Source organism: Neophocaena asiaeorientalis, unplaced genomic scaffold (assembly GCF_003031525.2).
Source record: "Neophocaena asiaeorientalis asiaeorientalis breed wild unplaced genomic scaffold, Neophocaena_asiaeorientalis_V1.1 scaffold464, whole genome shotgun sequence".
Classification (NCBI taxonomy): Eukaryota; Metazoa; Chordata; class Mammalia; order Artiodactyla; family Phocoenidae; genus Neophocaena; species Neophocaena asiaeorientalis.
The window spans coordinates 1222649-1249849 of NW_020174569.1; the positions used below are offsets into that span (position 1 = coordinate 1222649).

Below are 27201 nucleotides of genomic sequence, written 5' to 3' on the forward strand. Positions count from 1 at the left end.
AAGCAATAGTAAGGAGAGTTTTGATGAAGGCCAACAGTGAAATAATAACCAATGATTTTGAAAGAAGTTTATCATCTAATATGTATGTTCAAAATGAAGTTTTGCTTTGAAGTTCTAACTTGTGCAGACTAAATGCCAGTGTCCACAGGGCTATCAAGGAGGGCCCTCTTCTCAGTCAGCAAGGGGCTTCCTAAAGAGGGAGGACTGAGGCAAGACTTAAATGGTGAAAAAGAATTGAAGAGTTGGTGGGAACAGGAGAAGGGAGGAATAGGAATCTACTACAGAGGCAACACCAAATTACCATGTCTATGAGGCTAAGAAGAGATGGGCTGAATTAATACAAAAAAAAAAAAGGAACACATCTGAATAAGTAGAGCATTCTAGGCTATGCTAGAAGGCATTTTATTGTTCTTTTAAGTTAAAATTCTTATCCATTCACTTATAAATTCCTTTGGATAGCCTTTAACATCTTCCTGTGTGAATACAGCAAACTGCTTCCTTGTTTCCTCTTTAATCAATATTTACCTCATATTATTAGCTTATATTAGTCTCTTATATTAGCTTTAGATCAATCTCTAGGCAATATTTGTAGAGCAATTTTTCTTTTGAAAAAATCCAAAAGTAGTTATACTTGCTCAACACAGTCATTCTGTATATCTCAACACTACAGAAAATTACTCAGTAATTCATCTAACAATAGTAAGCATATCTGTTACGTTACATTCCAATCTATCTTTAATTTTCTTTTTCTTTATAAGATCCATGGTGTTCTGCTTTGGTTGAATATTCATTTTGACTGAAAGTAATCATACACACTTCACTAAATTACTTGAGAAAAACAGTAAGCGATAAAGCTCTGATCTCTGGCTCCCTCCTCTTTACAAAATTCGGTCTTGCTTTGGAAATAGGTGAGGAACATGGGGTCTTTCAATAGCTCTGATTATTTTCTTTCATAATTTTTCTTCATTCGGTAAATAGAAATTGTAAGTAAAGGGTGCATGAAATCTCATTTGAAGGCAGCTGAAAGATGGTTACTTAATACATTTTAACATTATGGTCAGTTTTTGGTTTTTAGTGGGTATTTTATAACAGAAATATCTTATCTTGTAGGTACAATAAATGTATCTATCGATAATAAAGCTTTTAATATAAAACTAACATCCAATACAGTATTTATCTTCTTCACCTGATTTTCAAGGAAATGTACTTCAAAACACACTCACTTCTCTAACAGATTTTACTAGTGCTTTGAGATAAAATCATTTAAAGTATAGCTTTTATTAAAAATAAAATGCTACAGTTTATGAAATTAAAATCACAGTATGTAATATGTATACATCTATAACACAAATATAAGAGCAATAATTTCTTTTAGGAAGACAATAGGCATATCTTAGTTTCTTCATTTAATATTTGAATATATTCTTCCAATGGCATTTTTACTTAATCAGTATTCAGATGATCAGCACTCTACTGATGAATTTAAAAATAACTTTTACTACTGCTATTTTGTTTAGGAAATTGTTCTAGTTTTGTTCAATAAGCTCTATACATACTATAATTTTTAAATGATACTAATCAATTAACCTATCCAACATTTTTATTTTCAATGATTCTATCCTAATACTGCTTCACATAAATATAAGCAAGAAAGTTAAAAGAACTGTTATACATTTTCAAAAACATGTAAATGAAATTAAATTAAATAGTGGCTGAATATTTAAAGGTCTGTTAAAAACTCTACAATATACATTGCAATTTCATCTAGCATTTAAAAAAATTTAGATGAATTTTAAACCACTATTTTTCAAAATCTTATATTTGCAACTCCCTATTCTGGTCTATATCATTTGTAGTAATTGGCAATCATAGAAATTAAAAATATTATAAAATAAACCTTCAGCTCTCAAGGAATGTGCACAAAAATTTAATAATTTAAACCATTTCATTATGGTGATTAAGCTACCCTTAATAAGATATAAAATTCTGTAAAATACCTCTAGGCTTCTGTCACTTGTTAAATCTTTATCCACACATTTTAAGAAGAAAATTAATTGGAGATAGTAAATAATTGAAAAAGTTTTAATAAAAGAATTGCTCTATTATTTTAACACATGGGCTAAGAATAAATCTCATTTGAAGATTCAGAACATTAAATTAAATGTACTGTTCAACCTTTTTATGTAATATGAAAGCATTTATACCATTTATATTTAGGTCCTTAAACCTATGCTCATCAAAGGCCTAATACAATTTCTTCTTTGGTCCTTTAATCCTTTTGATTGGTTATTGTTTAATTGGACACAACTAAAACTTAATGAGAAAAAAAATGCCTTAGAGACACATTTGTTTTTGTTTCTTATTTATTATGACCATCTCTGTTTCATTCTTTTATATTTCAAAATTGATTAATTATATATAAATATATATCTGTTTATGTATACATATTATGTGTGCATATATATACATATTTTGTCCTAGAATAGACTGTCCTACAATTTACCAGTGTAATAACCATTTTAAGAAAGGAGACCTTAATAAACTAAAGTGTAGAGTTCAAGTGCTGAAAAGTATCTTGTAAGGGTTAGAATAACTGACATCTTCTCCCTTCACACACTTGGATGTTTTCAGTTATCAAACTATTATGTGAGAGACCTTCAAGATGGCAGAAGAGTAAGACGTGGAGATCACCTTCCTCCCCACAAATACATCAGAAATACATCTACATGTGGGACAACTCCTACAGAACACCTACTGAACGCTGGCAGAAGACCTCAGACTTTCCAAAAGGCAAGAAGCGCCTCACGAACCTGGGTAGGGCAAAAGAAAAAGACAAAAGAATAGGGACGAGACCTGCACCATTGGGAGGGAGCTATGAAGGAGGAAAAGATTCCACACACTAGAAAGCCCCTTCACTGGTGGAGACAGTGGGTGGTGGGGGGTAAGCTTCAGAGCCACAGAGGACAGTGTAGCAACAGGGGTGCAGAGGGTAAAGCGGAGAGATTCCTGCACAGAGGATCAGTGCCGACCAGCATTTATCAGCCCGAGAGGCTTGTCTGCTCACCCCGGCCAGGACAGGTGGGGGCTGGGAGCTGAGGCTCGGGCTTCGGCGGTCAGATCCCATGGAGAGGACTGGGTTTGGCTGCGTGAACACAGCCTGAAGGGGGCTAGTGTGCCACAGCTAGCCGGGAGGCAGTCCAGGAAAAGGTCTGGAACTGCCTAAGGGGCAAGAGAACATTGTTTCAGGGTGCGCTAGGACAGGGGATTCAGAGCGCCGCCTAAACCAGCTCCAGAGATAGGAAAAAGCCGCGGCTATCAGCGTGGACCCCAGAGACAGGCATGAAACGCTAAGACTGGTGCTGCCGCCACCAAGAAGCCCGTGTGCAAGCACAGGTCACTATCCACACCTCCCCTCCCGGGAGCCTGTGCAGCCTGCCACTGCCAGGGTACCGTGATCCAGGGACAACTTCCCTGGGAGAACACCCCAGGCCTCAGGCTGTTGCAACGTCATGCTGGCCTCTGCCACTGCAGGCTCACCCCACATTCCTCAAAGCTCCCTACCCCCAGCCTGAGTGGGCTGGAGCTCCCTAATCAGCTGCTCCTTTAACCCTGTCCTGTCTGGTTGCGGAACAGATGCCCTCAGGCGACCTACTCGCAGAGGTGTGGCAAATCCAAAGCTGAACCCCAGGAGCTGTGCAAACAAAGAAGATAAGGGAAATCTCTCCCAGCAGCCTCAGGAGCAGCGGATTAAATCTCCACAATCAACTTGATGTACCCTGTATCTATTGAATACCTGAACAGAAAACGAATCATCCCAAAATTGAGGCGCTGGACTCTGGGAGCAACAATATATGTATTTTTTTACTTTTTCTCTTTTTGTGAGTGTGTATGTGTATACTTCTGTGTGTGATTTTGTCTGTATAGCTTTGCTTTTACCATTTATCCTAGGGTTCTGTCTGTCCATTATTTTTATTTTATTATTATTTTTCTAAGTATAGTTTTTAGCACTTGTTATCCTTGGTGGATTTGTTTTTTGGTTTGGTTGCTCTCTTCTTTCTTTCTTTCTTTTTCTCACTTTTCTTCAAAGCCATGTGGCTCACAGGGTATTACTGGTGCTTCGGCCAGGTGTCAGGCCTGTGCCTCCGAGGTGGGAGATCCGAGTTCAGGACATTGGTCCACCAGAGACCTCCCGGCTCCACGTAATATCAAAAAGCAAAAGCTCTCAAAGAGATCTCCAACTCAACACTAAGACCCAGCTCCACTCAACGACCAGCAAGCTACAGTGCTGGACACTCCACGCCAAACAACTAGCAAGACAGAAACACAACCCCACCCATTAGCAGAGAGGCTGCCTAAAATCATAATAAGGTCACAGAAACACCAAAAAACACAACACCGGATGTGGTCCTTCACACCAGAAATAAAAGATCCAACCTCATCATCCAGAACACAGGCAACCTCCAGTAAGCCTACACAACCCACTGAAACAAGCTTAGCGACTGGGGGCAGACACCAAAAACAATGGGAGCTACGAACCTGCAGCCTGTGAAAAGGAGACCCCAAACACAGTAAGTTAAGCAAAATGAGAAGACAGAGAAACACACAGCAAATGAAGGAGCAAGGTAAAAACCCACCAGACCAAACAAAAGAAGAGGAAATAGGCAATCTATCTGAAAAAGAATTCAGACTAATGATAGTAAAGATGATCCAAAATCTTGGAAACAGAATGGAGAATATACAAGAAACATTTAACAAGGACCTAGAAGAACTGAAGAAGAAACAAACAATGATGAACAGCACAATAAATGAAATTAAAACTTTTCTGGAAGAAATCAAAAGCAGAATAACTGAAGCAAAAGAACGGATACGTGACCTGGAAGATAAAACAGTGGAAATAACTACTGCAGAGCAGAATAAAAAGAATGAAAAGAGTTGAGGACAGTCTCAGAGGCATCTGGGGCAATATTAAACGCACCAACATTCAAATTATAGGGGCCCCAGAAGAAGAAGAGAAAAAGAAAGGGACTGAGAAAATATTTGAAGAGATTATAGTTGAAAACTTCCCTAATATGGGAAAGGAAACAGTTAATCAAGTCCAGGAAGCACAGAGAGTCCCATACAGGATAAATCCAAGGAAAACATGACAAGACACATATTAATCAAACTATCAAAAATTAAACACAAAGAAAAAATATTAAAAGCAGCAAGGGAAAAATAACAAATAAGATACATACGAATCCCCATAAAGTTAACAGCTGTTCATTCAGCACAAACTCTGCAAGCCAGAAGGGAGTGGCAGGACATATTTAAAGTGATGAAAGGGAAAAACCTACAACCAAGATTACTCTACCCAGCAAGGATCTCATTCAGATTTGACACAGAAATTAAAACCTTTACAGACAAGCAAAAGCTGAGAGAGTTCAGCACCATAAAACCAGCTTTACAACAAATGGTAAAGAAACTTCTCTAGGCAGGAAACACAAGAGAAGGAAAAGACCTACAATAGCAAACCCAAAACAATTAAGAAAATGGTAATAGGAACATACATATTGATAATTACCTTAAATGTGAATGGATTAAATGCTCCAAATACATAGACTGGCTGAATGGATACAAAAACAAGACCTATATATATATATATATATATATATATATACTGTCTGCAAGAGACCCACCTCAGACCTAGGGACACATACAGACCGAAAGTGAGGGGATGGAAAAAGATATTCCATACAAATGGATATCAAAAGAGAGCTGGAGTAGCAATTCTCATATCAAACAAAATAGACTTTAAAATAAAGACTATTACAAAGAGACAAAGAAGGAAAGTACCTAATGATCAAGGGATCAATCCAAGAAGAAGATATAAGAACTGTAAATATTTATGCACCCACATAGGAGCACCTCAATACATAAGGCAAATGCTAACAGCCATAAAAGGGGAAATTGACAGTAACACAATCATATTAGGGGATGTTAACACCCCACTTTCACCATGGACAGGTCATCCAAAATGAAAATAAATAAGGAAACACAAGCTTTAAATGATACATTAAACAAGATGGACTTGATTGATATTTATAGGACATTCCATCCAAAAACAACAGAATACACTTTCTTCTCAAGGGCTCATGGCACATTCTCCAAGATAGATCCTATCTTGGGTCACAGATCAAGCTTTGGTAAATTTAAGAAAATTGAAATTGTATCAAGTATCTTATCTGATCACCATGCTATGATATTAGATAACAATTACAGGAAAAAAACTGTAAAAAAGACAAACACATGGAGGCTAAACAATACATTACTTAATAACCAAGAGATCACTGAAGAAAGCAAAGAGGAAATCAAAAAATACTTAGAAACAAATGACAATAAAAAAATGACAACCCAAAACCTATGGGATGCAGCAAAAGCAGTTCTAAGAGGGAAGTTTATAGCAATACAATCCTACCTTAAGAAACAAGAAACATCTCAAATAAACAACCTAACCTTACACCTAAAGCAATTAGAGAAAGAAGAATAAAAAACCCCCAAAGTTAGCAGAAGGAAAGAAATCATGATGATCAGATCAGAAATAAATGAAAAAGAAATGAAGGAAACAATAGCAAAGATCAATAAAACCAAAGGCTGGTTCTTTGATAAGATAAAGAATATTGATAAACCATTAGCCAGACTCATCAAGAAAAAAAGGGAGAAGACTCAAATCAACAATTAGAAATGAAAAAAGAGAAGTAACAACTGACACTGCAGAAATACAAAGGATCATGAGAGATTACTACAAGCAAGTCTATGCCAACAAAATAGATAACCTGGAAGAAATGGACAAATTCTTAGAAAACCACAACCTTCCAAGACTGAACCAGGAAGAAATAGAAAATATAAACAGACCAATCACAAGCACTGAAATTGAAACTGTGATTAAAAATCTTCCAACAAACAAAAGCCCAGGACCAGATGGCTTCACAGGCGAATTCTGTCAAACATTTAGAGAAGAGCTAACACCTATCCTTCTCAAACTCTTCCAAAAAATTGCAGAGGAAGGAACACTCCCAATCTCATTCTATGAGGCCACCAACACCCTCATACCAAAACCAGACAAAGATACTACAAAAAAAGAAAATTACAGACCAACATCACTGATGAATATAGACGCAAGAATCCTCAACAAAATACTAGCAAACAGAATCCAACAACATATTAAAAGGATCATACACCATGATCAAGTGGGATTTATCCCAGGGATGCAAGGATTCTTCAATACACACAAATCAATGTGATACATCATATTAACAAATTGAAGAATAAGAACCATATGATCATCTCAATAGATGCAGAAAAAGCTTTTGACAAAATTCAACACCCATTTATGATAAAAACTCTCCAGAAAGTGGGCATAGAGGGAACCTACCTCAACATAATAAAGGCCATATACAGCAAACCCACAGCAAATATCATTCTCAATGGTGAAAAAGAGAAAGCGCTGCCTCTAAGATCAGGAACAAGACAAAGATGTCCTCTCTCACTGCTGTTATTCAACACAGCTTTGGAAATCCTAGCCATGGCAATCAGAGAAGAAAAAGAAATAAATGGAATACAAATTAGAAAAGGAGAAGTAAAACTGTCACTGTCTGCAGATGACATGATACTATACATAGAGAATCCTAAAGATGCCACCAGAAAACTACTAGAGCTAATCAATGAATTTGGTAAAGTTGCAGGACACAAAATTAATGCACAGAAATCTCTTGCATTCCTATACATTAATGATGAAAAAATCTGCAAGAGAAATTAAGGAAACACTCCCATTTACCATAGCAACAAAAAGAATAAAATACCTAGGAATAAACCTTCCTAGGGAGACAAAAGAACTGTATGCAGAAAACTATATGACACTGATGAAAGAAATTAAGGATGATACAAACAGATGGAGAGATATGCTATGTTCTTGGATTGGAAGAATCAACATTGTGAAAATGACTCTACTACCCAAAGCAATCTACACATTCAATGCAATCCCTATCAAAGTACCAATGGCATTTTTCATAGAACTAGAACAAAAATTTCACAATTTGTATGGAAACACAAAAGGCCCCGAATAGCCAAAGCAATCTTGAGAAAGAAAAACGAGCTGGAGGAATCAGGCTCCCTGACTTCAGACTATACTACAAAGCTACAGTAATCAAGACAGTATGGTACTGGCACAAAAACAGAAATATAGATCAGATCAACGGAACAGGACAGAAAGCCCACAGATAAACCCACAGACATATGGTCACCTTATTTTTGATAAAGGAGGCGAGAATATACAATGGAGAAAAGACAGCCTCTTCAATAAGTGGTGCTGGGGATTTTGCACAGCTATATGTAAAGAATGAAATTAGAACACTCCCTAACACCATACACAAAAATAAACTCAAAATGGATTAAAGAGCTAAATATAAGGCCAGATGCTATAAAACTCTTAGAGGAAAACATAGGCAGAACACTCTATGACATAAATCACAGCAAGATCCTTTTTGACCCAACTCCTAGAGAAATGGAAATAAAAACAAAAATAAACAAATGGGACCTAATGAAACTTAAAAGCTTTCGCACAGCAACAAGATGCACATAACAAGATGAAAAGACAACCCTCAGAATGGGAGAAAATATTTGCAAATGAAGCAACTGACAAAGGCTTAATCTCCAAAACTTATAAGCAGCTCATGCAGCACAATATCAAAAAAAAAAAAAAGTATCCAAAAATGGGCAGAAGACCTACATATACATTTCTCTAAAGAAGATATACAGATTGCCCCCAAACAGGTGAAAGAATGCTCAGCATCACTAATTATTAGAGAAATGCAAATTAAAATACAATGAGATATCATCTCACACCAGTCAGAAGAGCCATCATCAAAAAATCTACAAACAATAAATGCTGGAGAGTGTGTGTAGAAAAGGGAACGCTCATTCACTGTTGGTGGTAATGTAAATTGATACAGCCACTATAGAGAACAGTATGGAGTTTCCTTAAAAAACTAAGAATAGAACTATCTTGCAACCCAGCAATCTCACTACTGTGCATATACCCTGGGAAAATTATAATTCAAAAAGAGTCATGTACCACAGTGTTCATTGCGGCTCTATTTACAATAGCCAGGACATGGAAGCAACCTAAGTGTCCATCGACAGATGAATGGGTAAAGAAGATGTGGCACATGTATACAATGGAATATTACTCAGCCATAAAATGAAACAAAATTGAGTTATATGTAATGAGGTGGATGGACCTAGAGTCTGTCATACAGAGGGAAGTAAATTAGAAAGAGAAAAACAAATACTGTATGCTAACACATATATGTGGAATCTAAAAAAAAAAAAAGGTTCTGAAGAATCTAGGGGCTGGACTGGAATAAAGACGCAGACGTAAAGAATGGACTTGAAGAGATGGGGAGGGGGAAGGGTAAACTGCAACGAACTGAGAGTGTGGCATGGAGTATTATATACTACCAAATATAAAATAGATAGCTAGTGGGAAGCAGCCTCATAGTATAGGGAGATCAGCTCAGTGCTTTGCGACCACCTAGAGGGGTGGGATAGGGAGGGTGGGAGGGAGACTCAAGAGGGAGGAGATACGGGTGTATATGTATATGTATAGCTGACACTTTGTTATAAAGCAGAAACTAACACACCATTTTAAAGTGATTATACTCCAGGAAAGATTAAAAAAAAAGAAAAACAACTGTTATGCAACAAGTCCTCAGATACTCTTGAAACCTAAATAATAAGAACTAGTTATGCAAGAAGCAAGATATATGTGTGTGTGTGTATATATATTCTTATTACATTTGTTATCATAACATATTTACTCAACACATTTTCTAAATAGCTATAATGTAAAATATATTATGCTGGGAATACAAAATATATAAAGCATAGCTTGTTATGCAAAGATGTAACTAATTGCTGAGGATGACATAAACACATGCACATATACATGTATATTTGTGTGCATGTGTGTATGAAAATAACTTAGTATTTTATATTCTATATGAATCCTCACTTGTAGCATGGCTACCCCAGTTAAGCACAAATACCATATTATTTTCATACTTTTAAGAAGTCACCATAAAAGTTAAAATATTTATGATTTTAAAAATGTATCAGGATTCCTACATGGCTAGTTTTGCAGGAATAAGGCATAGGTAGGCTTGCAAGCTGAACCTGCTAGCAGGGATTATGTGCCTGGAAAATGAATGCTTGACTCAGAAATATTCTGGAGTTCTTACCAGTTTTTGTACCTGGCAAATGCTCAGACACATAACTAGATTCTTGAGAAGAGTTGGGAATACATGAAATTAAGCTTTTTGAAAGACATGATGGCATCTTATCTGAAACTGTCAAGACTGCTGGCATCCAGCCACCTTTCTGGGTAGGCCAGGGAAGTTGCCTCTGAGATGAAGTGCTGTTAGATTATACCCCCTGCTCTGCAAAGTCACCTTGGGATGCAGATCTTTTTCTCTACATTAAATGAACTCGGCTTTGCCTATGTCTGTTGATGGCTTTCAGTCAATTACATCCTTGTGACACTAGAGACAACTGTGTCTATTTATCTTCATGTGCTATTATAGGATTGAATTTTAAGACCTTGTGCTGAACTTATTATCTATGAAATTTATTAGGAAGAAAAAAAAAAGGAAATTTAGGTTGTCAATAGAATCCTGGAAGTTAGTATATTCTATGGAGATAAGAGATCCTGGTTCTTGAACCTTCAATTTAAAATTCCCTAGAGCCAGTGGGTTTCACAGCTTCCCCAGAGAGTGTGAGTAGGGTGAAAACGAATTGCCCCTGTGGCTTTAGGAACACTGAAGCTTGGTGCATAACTCTGGAGGAAACACACAATCCTGTGATTACCAATACGAATGAGGTGCTCCAAACTGTATCAATTTCCTCTGTGGTTACCTGAGCATGTCTCTTTTTTTCTGGAGAATTAAGGAGAGGTTTCGTTAAAAAAAATTGTTTTTTTCTTTCTGAAACCTGTTTTCACGTGAACCTCCTACCCATGAGCTTATTATCATGAGTATAAAGGCCAGTGAGGAAAAAATGTAATGTTAAACTGTGGAATGGAACTTGCCACCTAAAAGGTGCATTCTTTAGAGATGAAACTAGTAATCAGTTGGAAATCAGCCAAGATATTTGACAAATAGAAGTGTGCATATTTATAGGATAAACAGCAGACTGAAATCTGAGTTTCTAAAGAACAGGGACAGGGAATGGTTAAGCAGTACCCAGAACACTGCTCCTCTCACCACTCATACTCCTCATACATAAGCCCATGTGTTGTTACCTGCCCCAAACATAATCCTTCCATATCTCAATTATCCTTCCAAATTTAAAGTCAGATCATCTAATCTGCCAGCATCCTTAAGTCTTATATAAAAATAGACATTTTGGACTAATTGCTATTTTCCAAGTTACAGAAGAACCACAGAAAGAAAACAACATCATTGCTTATTGAAGTGTATAGTTTCATCTACTTCATTCTTTTTCTTGAAGGCTTTGCCACCATGTAGTTAACAAATAATACATCAACTAAACTGTTCAGCAACACTCCTGGAGTTTGAACAGATTGTGTTTAGTTTGCTTCTTCTCTTTAACAATATCCACACTACCTGCTATCCAAAATACCAGGGCATCATCCTCTAATAACCCAACACCAGTGACATTGTTAAACTTCTTAATATCATGAATTTAGATATTTTTAATACTAAAAGCAAATACAAAGCGCAGTATGTCTGCATTTTTTTATTAGAACTCTAACAGTGATTTCATTGAAAATAGTTAAAAATCTATCATATTCAGCTCTCACAGTTAAGCAATTATCTGTGGAGAAAGTCAAGCAAAACTTTAGCTCCTAATATCTGCCTGAATTATCTATATATTACTAGATAATTATGTAATCTACTCTTACAACTTCAGATTGCACACAGCATTGCAATGATTATGTCTCCACAATTTAAGCAAAGGGATGCCTTGAAATAGGTGGATAATTTGGGCAAAGGGCACGCAATTGCTGAAGCAGAAACATAAACTATGAAAACAAGAGTATTATAATCTGAATTAGCAATTACTTCCAATCTCCATTTTGCTTCATTGCACATGGCCAGTATTTAACCATTAGGCTTGTTGATTCTTTGGCATTAACCAATGACATAACACCATCATAATCATCACACACATACTAATACAATTCTTTTCCATTAGTGTGTATTAGTTCAAATAATAGGCAGATTTAGGGAAATTATAGTTTAAATTGGGTAGCAATAATGTAGAAATATTGTTTACTAATCCAATTCCAAAAATCACCTCATTTTCTTCCCTTGTCCCCCCAGTCTCAAAATACATAGAAAAAAATGTACTTACACTGCACGATGAGCTGCACCAAGGCTTCTCTTGGTTTCACATTAAATCCATTGTACTGGCTGGTCTGACATCGGTACATTCCTGACATCTCCCTAGATACATTCACAATCCTCAGTGTTCCATCATAACTCTCCATTTGCATTGACCCATCAGGCATTGCAACTTCTTTATCCGCTCTAGACCAAAGGATGATGGGTTTAGGTTTTCCAGTTACTTGACACTGCAGTTCTATTGTGTCTCCTTCTCTGGTGACCAAAGGTGATTTTTCCTGTGGAACAGTCAGATTGGGTGGAACTTGAAATGGGAAAAAGAAAATTTTTCAAGGTTAGTATGTACTGGTAAAGCATATTCAAACACAGAAAATCATAAGGAAACAACTTCTGCTGGTTGAAGATATGTGACAATTCAGATGACAAAAATTACAGAGACCTTGGGGATGGGTGGCACTTACCCTCACTTAAAATAATTCTAAATTGTTTTCGTAGAACTTTCTCAAATGAGGTCTTCAAACATTAGCAAAATAAAGCATTACATTGGAACGTGAATGGTCAACATAAGAACATCTACTCAATGACTTGTCATTATCAGCCATTAACTGGGTCTTTAAGATCTGCATTTCACAGAAGAGTGATCCTACTTGCTGAGGTAAGATTTAGCTTTTCAGTCTTCTGCTTCCTATGCTGTTATCTCTTATCCAAGGATGGTATAAGAAAGGGATAAGAGACATTATAGACTTAGCAGGCACAGTAAATGCAATAGAAAAGAGAAAAAGAAGAACCTCTGATATAAAACCAGAAGTTCTAAATTTGGTTTAGAAACTGTTGCCAAACTGCTAAGGTTTAGGATTCGTTCTCTCCCTCGAGGAAATGAAATGGAACAACTGACTACAATGCCACACTCTGACAATCCAGTGTATTGTTCTTTTTGACTTTTAATATTTTTTGACATTTTAATTTCAAATGATTTCACTTTAAGATTTTGAGATCACTATACATAGTTTGTCATGATGCTGCCACTATTTCTGTAAAATTAATTTTAAGTGAGTTTTCAAAAATATATTTCAATAATCTAAGAATTTAATTTTCTCAATTAAAGCTAATTTCTGATTTTACTGAAGATATTTATGAGAAAATTAGATTGATTTTACAGGAACTTACCTTACTGTGCTGGAATATATTTATGTTAGGGTTTGGTGAAAAATGAACTAATAAGAGGCAAGTACTACTCAATGAGTTTTCCTACAAACCATATCACCTGTTCCACTGGAAGACTTTTACTTCTCATACAAATGTGTATGAATTCAAAAGTATTTATGCAATAGGACATCTATCAAAAAAGCATGGGCTAAACTAGAAGGGAAGAATAACCAGAAATATATGAATAATTCTATCATTGTGATAAATGTCATATGCTTCCCCTCTTTGGAGTTAATACAGAATATGGACAAAAAAGGCAAAGGTTTTATTCTCCCTTCTAGCATTACTGTGCTCCAGTGCCCAGGAACAAAAACAATCAATTTTTAAAGTATTTTTCAACTAATATTGAAATGTTGTTCCTCTTTATTACACATAGAGAAAAATAAATTTAAGTACAAAGTGATATGAGAATTAGTTATCTTGCTATTTAAATATCTTCATGTCTTTTTCATTTAATTCCTTCATTTACTTCTAATTAAAAAAGACAAAGTAAATAATGCTAGCATCTTAGAAATCAGAAAATATGAAACACTAACCACTACCTTCTTGAAGTAGATATATATATATTCTAGGAACTGGCATTAACAAAAAACATGTTTAAAAATGGCTGCATTTTTAAAACCTCCATGATTAGATAATTTACTCTTGTAAATATAAACAACTAAATAATTTAGTTAAATAATTTGTTCTTTTTGAAGTGAACCACCAGGGAATGATGCAATTCTAAATAAGCATCATCTAGTAACAATAAGATTGAAAGAAGCTGCAATATTTATTCACCCTCCATTAGAAAGGACACAGAATAACAGCAATAACCTCAGCATTTAACATTAATTATGCTCCTATTGTGTGCCAGGCATAGTTAGGGATTTTACATTTTCATTAATTCTCATGACAATCCTAGGATCAAATATTTAATATTAAAATTTAACAAATGAGAACACTGAGAATGAGAGGATAAATACTTTGAACAAATTGAGGCCAATTTATAGCAGGTGGCCAACGTAGAGATATGAACCCTGAAGCAGGCTCCAGTAATGTATGGTGTCTGGAATGAATAACTTGAGTTAGTACTGGACTCTTGCTCATAATCAGTCTGTTCTTATGGACAAACTGGACCAGTTTTACCTGCCCATCTCTTGGTTACTGTCTCAGGGACAATAAAAAAGAGTCAAGGTAGAAATGCGAGGGAGTAAATAACACATATGTTGCAAATTACCTTTTCTATCTGTCTTACATCTTATATGTCTATTTTAAATATCTGTATCTACCTGTATGAGAATAATTCCTGTATACAAGTCAAAACTTCTTATAAGCTATACCACTCTAAATAAATATCCAAATTATGATACATTTATGTGAAATAAATGAAAAGAAATTATACATTAAAAGATTATTTAATAGAATGTTATTATTTGAAATCGGAAGATTTCATCTCTTCCAAAAACAAACCACATGACCTTGGCCAAGCTTAAGCACTCTGAGTATGAATTTCTTCATTTTTGAAACTAAGAATTTATACTTTACCAGCTCCAAGGTTATTAATGTTCTGACTATAGGAACAAACAGTAAAAAGTTAAAGATAGGAGTGGGGCTAATAATAAGTATCTATTTTCTAACTTAATAAGATGAATATTCAAAGGTCTTATTACATTAGGCCAGTCTAACAAAAACAGATCCTTGACTAGCTATATTTTTTTAAGTTTATCATGCTAGATAGTTCAAAAACTCCCTTGTTAATGTACGTTATTCATTTGTTAGATAAACTTTTCTCCCGATGTAATCAAAATTATAGAAATGTAAACCTCAGTTTCAATCTAGGTAAGTTACAAGTTGATTTTTTAATAAATTTGCTCATTTTAAAATAAACACCAAAGCCTAATTAAAATAAAGTTTATTTTCCATCTCTTCCATGAGGCTTTTTAAATCTTGATTTCAGAGTTAACCCTTTCTTTGCAACTTTCTTGGACAAGAAGGTCTTAAAACTTGTCATAGTTTTTATAGACTTCTCTCTCTCTCCACATCAAATTTTCCATTCTCTAGAATGCTCTAAATTATTATCGTAATTTTTCTGTCAGGAGGTTTTGTTTGTTCTCATGAACATCTCTCTGTTTTGCATGTTTATAATGTGAACTGTAACTTTACCCCAAGGTTCTTCCAGTCGATGATTGCAGCCTACTACTATTTTCCAAAAGTCTTGCAAATCCCCAAACCTAAGCACTATTTATTTCTTGACTTAGTTGTTAGTTAATTATCAGGACACTTGATCTGTTAATTAAAAACAATAGACTTTTCTTTGTTTCACCATCTTCTAACTCACCACTTCCAATCAGCAGCTTTGATTTCTCTATCAAAAATATCTCTCATATCAGCCTATTTCTTTTTATGGCTATAGGTAGCTTTCTTAGTATAAGTCATCCTTATCTCTTCTTGTGACAGTGTCCTAAGTGGTCTTTCTGCTGCCAGTTTAATTCTTCCAGGCCTCCTGCTTCTATGTCATAAACTTTATCAACACAAATAAAATCATGTTCCTGTAACTATGAAAAACTTCAATCCTCAATGAGTGTGCTCATCATATACTGCTTTAATTAAAAAAAATAATAACTGAAAACAGCCTGACAGATTAATTAAAAAAAATCGTGGTACAGTCACATAATAGATTATGATGCAGCCTTTTTAAATGATGATGTAACAGACCCACATTTATTGACAAAGATATTTATATTGTTAAGCAAGAAAAACATGCTATTGAATAGCATGAATAGCTACAACTACTATTAAAAAGTGAGTAAAACATGTTACTGAGAAGTATGTACAGTATCGCATTTTTATATAAAAAAAGACATATGCTAATGACTGATAACAGAGAGTTTCTTAAACGGAGAATATACATAATTCATCTTTATACTTGCAGCATCCCACACTCTATTTTACACATGATAGGAACTCAGTAAAAATGTTTATACCAAATGTACAAATTAAGACAGTGAGGCAGTTGAGCACTGATTTATGGAAGAGAACAAGATTTACATGGGGAAAATTGTAGAGGAGAAAAAAGCCCAGAAGGAACTATACCAAAACACTAACAACAGTGGTTCTCCCTGAGTGTGGGATTATTGGTAATTTTTTTTGTATATTGTTCATTTTTCATTCTTCTATAATATGTGCTGTGCATATTAGCATATTATAGTCTTCAAGAAGCCCAGAGAAAATTAAAATGTTAATGCAGTCTATTATCCAAAGCTCATTTGATGAAAACTCCACTTTTTAATAACAACAAGTATATCACTCTAGACATGGTATTCTAGAAACATAGTCTTAGAAGTGCTCCTCTAGAATAACTCACCCCTACAACACTCATCACTTACAATTTCACTGACTAGTGAACCTCAGTGCCCTTGCAGTTCTTTCCTGTATTTGGCAAGTCAGGCCCTTGTCTTCTAGCACCCCCTACCTGCCCCGTGTGTTGAGATTCAGTCCAAAGTTACCACTTATGTGATGATACTTTGCCTATTCCTAGGCTGAGTTTGTTACTCACTCTTCTTGACCACATATTATGTTGTATACCCATTTAACCTGTACTCGAAGCTTCACCCTGTATCTTCTTCCATGTCTATATCCCTGACCAGATAGCTCCTTGAAGGCACAGAGTGTCTAACTCTATCTCTAAAGCCTGATGCCCTGCTTTCCTGGATGGCACAGACCAGGAAGTCATGAAATAATTGAGGAAGGAAGAGGGGGAGAGAGGGCAAGAGGGTAAGAAGGGAAAAAGATTAAAATCTGTGAATATAAAAGAAATAAATGTAATAGATAAAAATCATGAACATTTTAAAAAAGTAATAAATAACAATGTAAAGTAATAATTCTATATAATTAGTAATCCATACAACTAGCAGAATCTCCTCTAAAATATATTGTTAGTATAGATTTCAGATGCAGTAGATCTTCAAATTTGTGAAGGTGTGTGAGAGATAAGAGAGTAAAAAAAGGATTCGTATAGTTTTCCTTTTCTTTCTCCTTTCATTTAAGATTTGGATAGGTAAGTTGTAAATTTAAAAAACAAACGAACAGAAAACAAACAAAAGAGCCAATTTGAGGACATGACATTTAATTTTGTCATGATGTTTTTATGCTCTTTCTCTAATCAACTAAATTATTTTTTCTTAAAATATTGTCTCACAATGAAAATGTTAAATTAAGTAGAAAAATTTGAAATGTCTGCAACTTGTGAGATTTATTCATAATGCATTTGCTAGAAAAAAGTCCCTCCTAATAAAAACACAAAGATACATTCTTTGACATATAGTCTATACACTGTCCTTGCTTTGATTTTTCTTACCTGAAATGCTACTGTAGGAGATGCTATAATCGGAGAAACTTAAAAAACATGGTATGGCACCAAAACTTCTCATTCCAAACATAAAAAAAAATAGACAAGTAATGTGAACAAACTGGTTCTCTGTCAACTTTTCCACTGTATCACAGACTGTAAAATAAAGTAAGTATAGAAAATAAAAATGCTTCCATTTCTTCATTGGGAAGGAAGGTGAGGAAATTTAATCTTCAGTTTTTACTCAGAAAATGGCTGGCTTATTTTTCCTACTCAAAAGAATACAGGGGAAGGTTAGTTCATCTCAACTACATGAGAAAATATCATGCTGTTTGAAACAAAGACATAAGAATATGCTTATTATGAACTTATTGGTTTAAATATGTAAATATGCATAGTGCACTTTAATAGTAGATGTTTAAACAAAAGATATACTTCATTTAATACATTATAATTTTTTATAATAAACTAAGTAATAAGTAGAATTGTCTCCAGAAGGACAACTAGACTCATATTTTCAAGAATCTTAAAATAAGTATGGCACTAATTCAATCATATTTGAATTTAGGGGGAGAAGTAGTTTATAGCATATATGTATGTTCTAGAGTAGAATATATAATCTACATTTAAAGGATAAGTAAATAAGACCAAAAATATTGTGTTTATGACAGTGAACCCCAGAAGTCAGAATTCAAGAATTCTCATGCTGACTATGTACATATACACACATGTAAAAAAGTTAAGACTCAAGTAAATAGTGAATTTGTAGACTCAACTAATCCAAATGAACCAAATTTATTGTATTATTTTACCTTCAAAAACAACAGGTGAGGTAAAAAAATTTATTACAGACTTGATGTGAGTTTCATCCTTGGTGATCTACTGATTGAAACTCCAAGCTTAGCTATATCCTTATTGCACACCACATAGTTTTAAAGGAAAGATACCTCTATCACGCTTGAGTGCTTTCTCAGTGTCCGAGTCAGCAGTTCTCAATTGTTTTTTCCAACACATTACAGATTAGCTTTGTAAGCATGAGACCTGTACATGGATATAGTCAGATTTTGAGGTTTTGAAAAATCACAAAATAATTTTACATGGAAGCAAAGAACTGAAGAGTTTGCAACTGCAACCACTATCAATGGCACATCAGTAATACCTTCTCATAATGGACTATGGGATAAGTAAGATAAGCCTTTGGTTAAGTGAAATTGTCAGCATCTTGTAACTCCACTCAATTCTCTTCCATTCAATTAAGTATCTTCAATGTAAGTGAGAATAATATCAATACTGTAATCTGTATTTTAAAACATCCATACACTAATAGTGGAACTATTCTAATTCTCATGCACCTCATAGCTGATTTGATGAGCACACACTAAGATTTGGAATAACTGCCTTAATACATGGAATTTTTAAGAATAAGTGGTCATTGAGAAATAGTCATATGATGATATAAGGTAAATTTGAGAATTCCCTTCAACTTAAAAATAATTCTAATCCAAATCCCCAAAATACTTTTTAAACTAATAAGCTTGACCCATTTTCTTAATAATTATATGTCAATTAAAATGTATAGTAAGATGTGCTTGAAAAATATTCAAGGTGACAAAAGAAATCCAACATGCTAAAGACTCCTCATTTACTAATGGATTTGCTCATATTTGCTTTCTTTTAGAGACCATGACGAGTAACAATATTTGATGAAAGACAGAGACACTCTAGAGCTCATTTCTCATGAAAGAAATAAAGGTTGCCAATGGATACTTCCTGTTTTGTAAAAACACAGAGACAATATGGTGATTTATATGATATGCAGCACATAGAGTATTTTTGCAATTGTTGTCGTTTTAAAATATGCAGAACTTCCCTGAGCCAAAGGTTAATATAATAATATATTGCATTGCTGCACTTCCTTCTGAATTATCTTCCCCCATATAAATGGATCACTAAAATCTAATTGGCAAATGCTTCTTCCTCCTCCTAAAAAAATCTTACCATTTCTGAATTAATCTCTCTTAAAAATCCTATTATTCTACCATTCAAATAGCTTTAGTAGCTCCCCATTTTCTAGAACGTCTAAATCCCATTGCTTATTTTCCATTTTACCTGCCAACCCTTATTAAGCCATAGTGCTTCTGTGAAAAGCTCGCTATTCAATTTTGATAGGTCTTTTGGTCTGTTTAACACTTGGCTCATTTCCTACTCCTTGCCTTCCTTCCTTTACTCCAGGAATGACTTTCCCATCATAATACCCATCCAATGATTTCCCATTCTTCTAAGACCCAACTGAAACTTCCTGTTCTCTTAAGTCTCCTGATTTCTGTATCTTTTATTCATCCTCCATGTCTCTGAATTATAGTGTATCTGATTTATTCTATCTATGTCACGACAAAATGTCTACTCTTTTACATATGTAGCCAAAACATTCTGAGGTCAGTGCTAGGCTTTATCTAGTTCCTCAGAAAATAGCTCCCACACCATGTGATATTTTAAAGTATTTCAGAGGTGCTTAATAAATTCATGATTAATTGATGGAGCACCAATCAAGATTACTGAGCAACCAAAGTAAGAAAGCTATTGATGAATAATCACCTCTTGATTATCAAAGGCTTAATTATAAAGTATATAAATTTCAAGATCATTTTCACACATCAACTCTATTTTTAGTTTAAAAAAACACAAAAACCATAGGTTTTCATAAAGTTAGCACGTATACTAGATTTTAATTTGGGCATAATAATGAAACAGAGAGGTAAAATATTGGAAGTATTTGGTAGTATTAATTTGTCCATGCTATGGCTTTCCTCTATCATCAATTTTAAAGAAAGGCCAGTTAGCTCTACAACAGAATGTCCATTTGGACCCATATTCTAAGACTTGTATTACTTACAGTCTTGTGGGTAAATCATATATGAAATAGGCACTTATTTTTCAACATGCCATCATACCATATGGTAAGCTTACTGTTTTTGTCCATAATATGAATAAGCATAAATACATCTCTTATCATACTCTGTAAATAAAAACTGCCTTTTCTGCACTGACATACACCTTTTTTTACTGACTCACCTATAATAAATGAGGAGATGCTAATAAAACAGGATTGACAATGTTTTACAAATCTAGCTATAAAGAAGAAAGCATGTATTAAAAACAAACATGAGGTTAAAATAGCACGGTGTTTGCATTTTGAAATTCTTAGGGGAAATGTGCATGCACACACACACCCATACATACACACATGCACAACGCTTATTTTTTAAAGAGTTATAGAAAATCTTATTACAATGGTATTGTTAGTTATTTGAAACATATGGGGAGATGCAGAATCCTGAAGCGAAGCAACTCTGGAGAGTTTAGTATTAGAAGATGGAGGACATGCAGTGCCATTCAATCAGGAAAACAGGTTTGGCAGGCAACAGTTATGGCTGTTCCAACTTCCCTCTCCCAGCAGGTGTTGCTATGGCACAAGAATAGCCTCCGAGGGATTCAGTGGAACACAAAGTGTAAGATGAAAGAGCAAAAGAGAAAATCATTCTTTGAGTGGCATTCATATTTTCTCTGCTACACAAGCTACAAGGCCAGTTGCAAATAAATACTTGCCGCCTCATAAACAGATAAGTGAAGGGAACCTTAAGCTGGGGTTGCTTAAGGGGTTATGTAGTATTCGCTTAAGTTTAGTTTTCAGGTATCTTGAATTGCTATGATCTTCACATAATTTGGTTTGCTAACTTGAGCTTATAGTAAAATATTTTCTAGAATCATTAATATAAATCTATAGCAACAAGACAATTTTTTACTGACATTTTTGGGAAAAGGTGTGAAAGCATATCTTTTTTCTGAGTTTAACCTCCCTTTCCTGACTTACTGTGTTTCTCACGTACTGCAATACAGAAATGAACGACGGTCACTGACTAATTACGTAAAGTCTCGCATGTGAAAAACTTGTTTTCTTTGAGACAACTAAATAAAAAAACAGGACCAAGATAATTCTGCTTGCTAGTGACTCGAATTATGTTAATATTTTAGCAAGCTAGGAATCTGAACTAGACTGAGAAGAACTTGCTTTTTTCTGTAATAAGAAAGGAGATATTATAATAGTCAAAACCTCAAATAAAGTGCTAAGATCTTTAATTACTAAGATATGACCAGGTCATTTGATGAAAAGCTAATCAATCTATAATCATTTCTGGGAAATAGGGGACAAATTCCTCAACTTAACTCTCTACTGTTAATCAAGTTCCATTTCATGTTTGGTATATATTTTTTTCAATAATGCAGAGTAAAGGTGGAAAACTATAGTTAATTGGGTATAAACAATTGATTAAGAATTTAAACTTGAAAAGTTGAATACCACATTCTATACATGTATTATACAAACTGAAGGTAACAAACAGGAAAGAGTCCTATAGCTTAAAAGTTAGCCCAGAGATTCCCAAATTCCTGGAATTCTGATATTCCATTACACATTTGTGTTCTTGCCTACTCACTCTTGAAAATGGTGCCATGATTTATCCAAATATATTTAAATGCGTGTATAAATGCACTATCCCTTAAATTAACATTATGGGAGTAACAAAAGCAGAACTACATGTATGAAAACTTATGCCCTAGGCTGGAGCTATTACCGATTAATCTTAATACACATTTTTGAGCCCCTCAAATAGGTAAATATGCTCAAGACTGGGGGCAAGAGAGATAAATTAGACCTTTAACTACATTTAAAACTTTCAGTATGCATTATGGAAGCTGATAAATAGGGAGAATTCTCAGTAACTGATAACTGCTCACAATCATTTTTAAATCAGAAGGCCTTTTTTAATTGACATGTATAGTCTGAAGAGTTGTAAGTGTACAAGATTAGAAATTGGACTTGGACACAGGGCCTAACCACTTACTAGCTGTGCAATCTTGGATTGTCTTAATCTGTTTTCTCATCAGCAAATAAGGCTGAGGAAAAGGAGAATTTAAAGATAAAATGGCATAATGCACATTAGAGCATCCTCTGAAGTGTAACGTATTTCAAGTTGTGTAATATACTCGTAAAGAGTGAGGCTCAGGTCTGGCAGCCTAGATTCAGATCTTAGCTCTACCACCTATTAGCTGCATGACCTCAGGAAAGTTATCTAACCAGTATCTCTCAGTTTAAGTAAAGCGAATATAATATTACCTACTTCAATTTTCTTTTTTTAGAATTAAGCAGTATAATACACATAAAATCTTGAACACAAGGTCTCTCATACAGTAAATACTCAATATATGTTAGTTATTATATTTTCTCCTCAATGCCTTTTATTATGGTGATATCAATGACTGTATTTTATTGTTCTGCATATATTTCTATATTGAGGGCAAATATTTTGTTTTATTCATACCTGTGATGTCTCAAGTACTGAACATGGGTACACATAGGGTCAACAAAATATTTTATAAATTTTATATATATATCATTACTATTGTCAGCTGTCTTGGAAATATGCATTCATTTCAGATGAGGACACTATTTGAAGAAGATAATACTTTGGAGAGGACAGGAGTGAACCTTTTTAATCTGAGTAGTCAGAGGCAACCCCCAAAGCCATCCAAGGAAAGAAGGTGCAGATTTCTGGCATTAGATATAATAATTTGAACTGTGTGTTTGGACTGTATTATAAAATGGCACATAATACAGATATCCTTTGTCAGTTGCTTCATTTGCAAATATTTTCTCCCATTCTGAGGGTTGTCTTTTGGTCTTGTTTATGGTTTCCTTTGCTGTGCAAAAGCTTTGAAGTTTCATTAGGTCCCATTTGCTTATTTTTGTTTTTATTTCCATTTCTCTAGGAGGTGGGTCAAAAAGGATCTTGCTGTGATTTATGTCATAGAGTGTTCTGCCTATGTTTTCCTCTAAGAGTTTGATAGTGTCTGGTCTTACCTTTAGGTCTTTAATCCATTTTGACCTTATTTTTGTGTATGGTGTTAGGCAGTGTTGTAATCTCATACTTTTACATGTACCTGTCCAGTTTTCCCAGCACCACTTATTGAAGAGGCTGTCCTTGCAACTATATTTACAATAGCCAGGAGATGGAAGCCACCTAAGTGTCCATCATCGGATGAATAGATAAAGAAGATGTGGCACATATATACAATGGAATATTACTCAGCCATAAAAAGAAAAGAAATTGAGTTATTTGTAGTGAGGTGGATGGACCTAGAGTCTGTCATACAGAGTGAAGTAAGTCAGAAAGAGAAAGACAAATACCGTATGCTAACACATATATATGGAATCTAAGAAAAAAAAATGTCATGAAGAACCTAGGGGTAAGATGGGAATAAAGACACAGACCTACTGGAGAATGGACTTGAGGATATGGGGAGAGGGAAGGGTAAGCTGTGACAAAGTTAGAGAGTGGCATGGACATATATACACTACAAAACGTAAAATAGATAGCTAGTGGGAAGCAGCCGCATAGCACAGGGAGATCAGCTTGGTGGTTTGTGAACACCTAGAGGGGTGGGATAGGGAGGGTGGGAGGGAGGGAGATGCAAGAGGGAAGAGATATGGGAACATATGTATATGTATATGTATAACTGATTCACTTTGTTATAAAGCAGAAACTAACACAACATTGTAAAGCAATTATACTCCAATAAAGATGTTAAAAAAAAATACAGAAATCCTAGCGCCCATTCTATTCCTATGAAGTAATGAGGTTTGGACATTCCTCCATATATCTATCTCTCTCTTATGAAGATGACAAAATGTCATTGCTGTACATTTTCACAAAGGTCAGGGTCTTGCCATGAAAACTGGGACCCAATAAGTAAAAAGGAACTATCTGATCGTGTTAATTATGTGAATGCTTTCCTGTGGGTGAAGGAATTCTAAATTAAAAGGATAAGCTATAAATTATATATCAAAAGTGCAATGAAAGCACAGCAAAAGAAAGATGCTTTAAAGAAATCCACAATTTATTTTATTTTCTAGAGCAGGGGTCCCCAATCCCTGAGTCGTGGACCTGTACTGGTCCGTGGCCTATTGGGGAACCGGGCTGCACAGCAGGAGGTGAGCGGTGGGCGGGCCAGCGAAGCTTCATCTGCTGCCCCCCATCGCTCACATTACCACCTGAACCATCTGGCCCCCTCCTCCACGCACCACTCCCAGTCTGTGGAGTAACTGTCTTCCACGAAACCTGTCCCTGGTACCAAAAATGTTGGGGACCGCTATTCTAGAGCAACTGTTGCTCACAGTGATAAACTCTTCAGTGCCTAATGGATAGAAAAATCAATTTACTTCTATAATAAAAAGGTCATTTGTCTCCTTGTAGAATCCATCTGACATTGTTTGGCCTTTTATACATGATCACTCTGAACAATGCCTGTGGTTTACAAATTCCCTAATTATATCACTGATTATGTACTACTGAATATGCCTTATCCTGTGGAAATAGACACTATCACCATTTTAATAAACATTTTGACATAAAATGAAGCTGGCTCTTTCATGCTTTGTCAAGAGCAAAGTGAAACAACCAGTGAACACAATGTTCCATCAACAGATTAGGACCACATGTTCTTTAGAGCAAATGAGGTTTAATTAACAGATCCATTAGCAGAGAACTGGTCAGTTAAAACATAGGAGAAGCATTTTCTTATAACACATGGACACTTTATTAACAAATATTCTACAAATGCATGATTGTATTTTATGATTCATTCTGCCAGTCTGTAGAAGTATAGAATGCTACAGTAAAAATATGGGCCTAATTTTAAAACCACATAAAAACTCATATAACATCATTGATTCGAATGATATATAACTCATTCTAAGCTAATAAGTGTGTGAATAGAGTTTAGTACCATTTTATTAATATAGTTTTACATTCCATTTTATTCCTAAGCAAGGATATTTCCGTTTAAATGTCAACTAAATACATTTTGTTTACAAGTATTATTTAGATAGTCTTGGTGAAAGGGGATTACTTATGTTTCATTTATAGTGAACTGTAATTCATACTAAGTGCATTTTAGAGTGCAGACATTTGAACTCCTTGTCATTTTATTATTTCTACTTCGTGTATTTAAATTACCAATATATTTCATACTGTGCATAGAACCTTTTTTTAAAGTGCAATGATATGCTTTTAATTTCACATTTTTTAAAATCTCGTCATTATTATGGTAGAACATCCCTAAAATTTGGGAAATTCTGATGTATTTACCTGATTTATTTATGTACTCAGAGGAATATGGCGTCCTCAGTTCTTCCCTTCCCCTGCAAACTATTGTCTTGTCTCCTTATCTAAAGCTTTCAGTTTGAGCCTAGGCTGTCTCTTAGGCTGACTTTCACTCAACCGGACCACCCAAGCTCCAATTCCTTAGTCAGAGAGGTAAGAAGGCAGACATGCCATGATTTGGGTTTTCTGAAATGGATTCACTCAACAAAAATATTTACATTTCTCAAAGTTTATCCCTGGAGTCTGAAATCTCATTATGTGTGCTTGTTCCGTTGAGAAGCTGTGTGTTTTGTGTAAAGAACCTGGGTTTTGCAGTCAGAATTGAACTATGTTTAACACTTTGAAATGCTTCAGCATATGCTAATGCTTTGCTTCTTAAACTGGGTGTGGATATATATGTATGTAAACTATTTAAGCTTTATGCTTACAATTCATGCATTTTTCTATGTTTTTGTTATGTTGCTATAAAAGTTAACAAAAATACTTCACCATAGACAATGTGATCTGCACTTGCGTGCTGCAAGTTTTAATGTATAGACTAGGGTTACTTTAATATGTAATTCATGCCACTCAGGAGTACACAGCCCTAGATGTGGTTAGGCAGCATTTTAAAGACACAAACTCTGGGTCCACTCTTCTCAGGAAGCTAGAACAAGACAAGTATCATCATGTTGAGCTGCCCTAGAGAATTTTTAACCTAGCATAACGCTGAAAGTGGTCTCCTTTGTTGAAATGAATATTGCTCAATCTATGCACCTAGGTTAGAACAGGGTGAGGCCATGCCCCATTTTAGTGAGAGGAATATGAGATGAGCAAATGGGACCTGACATCCTAACACTCTTTGAAGTGGTGTTCTCAGAGTAGGGGAGAGTGTTGTGCCCCACTATCAACCCAACACATAGTCACAGGAACCAACTAGAATATTACCTGAATTCCTTTTAGAATGCTTTAATACCTGCCTACAGTGATCTTTTGATGCAAGGCCCTTGTCAAAGGCCATAACCGAATATCAGAATCACCTGCGATAGTAAAGAGACATACCCACTTA

At 35.0% G+C, this 27201-nt stretch overlaps 1 protein-coding gene across 1 annotated transcript in view; it reads right to left on the bottom strand.

Annotated features, from left to right (window-relative positions):
• MDGA2 (MAM domain containing glycosylphosphatidylinositol anchor 2) overlaps window positions 1-27201 on the bottom strand; it is an 803556-nt gene that overhangs the window by 175449 nt on the left and 600906 nt on the right. The window contains exon 8 of the mRNA XM_024757993.1: window positions 12409-12702. Coding sequence (XP_024613761.1) covers window positions 12409-12702 — 294 coding nt within the window. The remainder of the gene's footprint in view (window positions 1-12408; window positions 12703-27201) is intronic.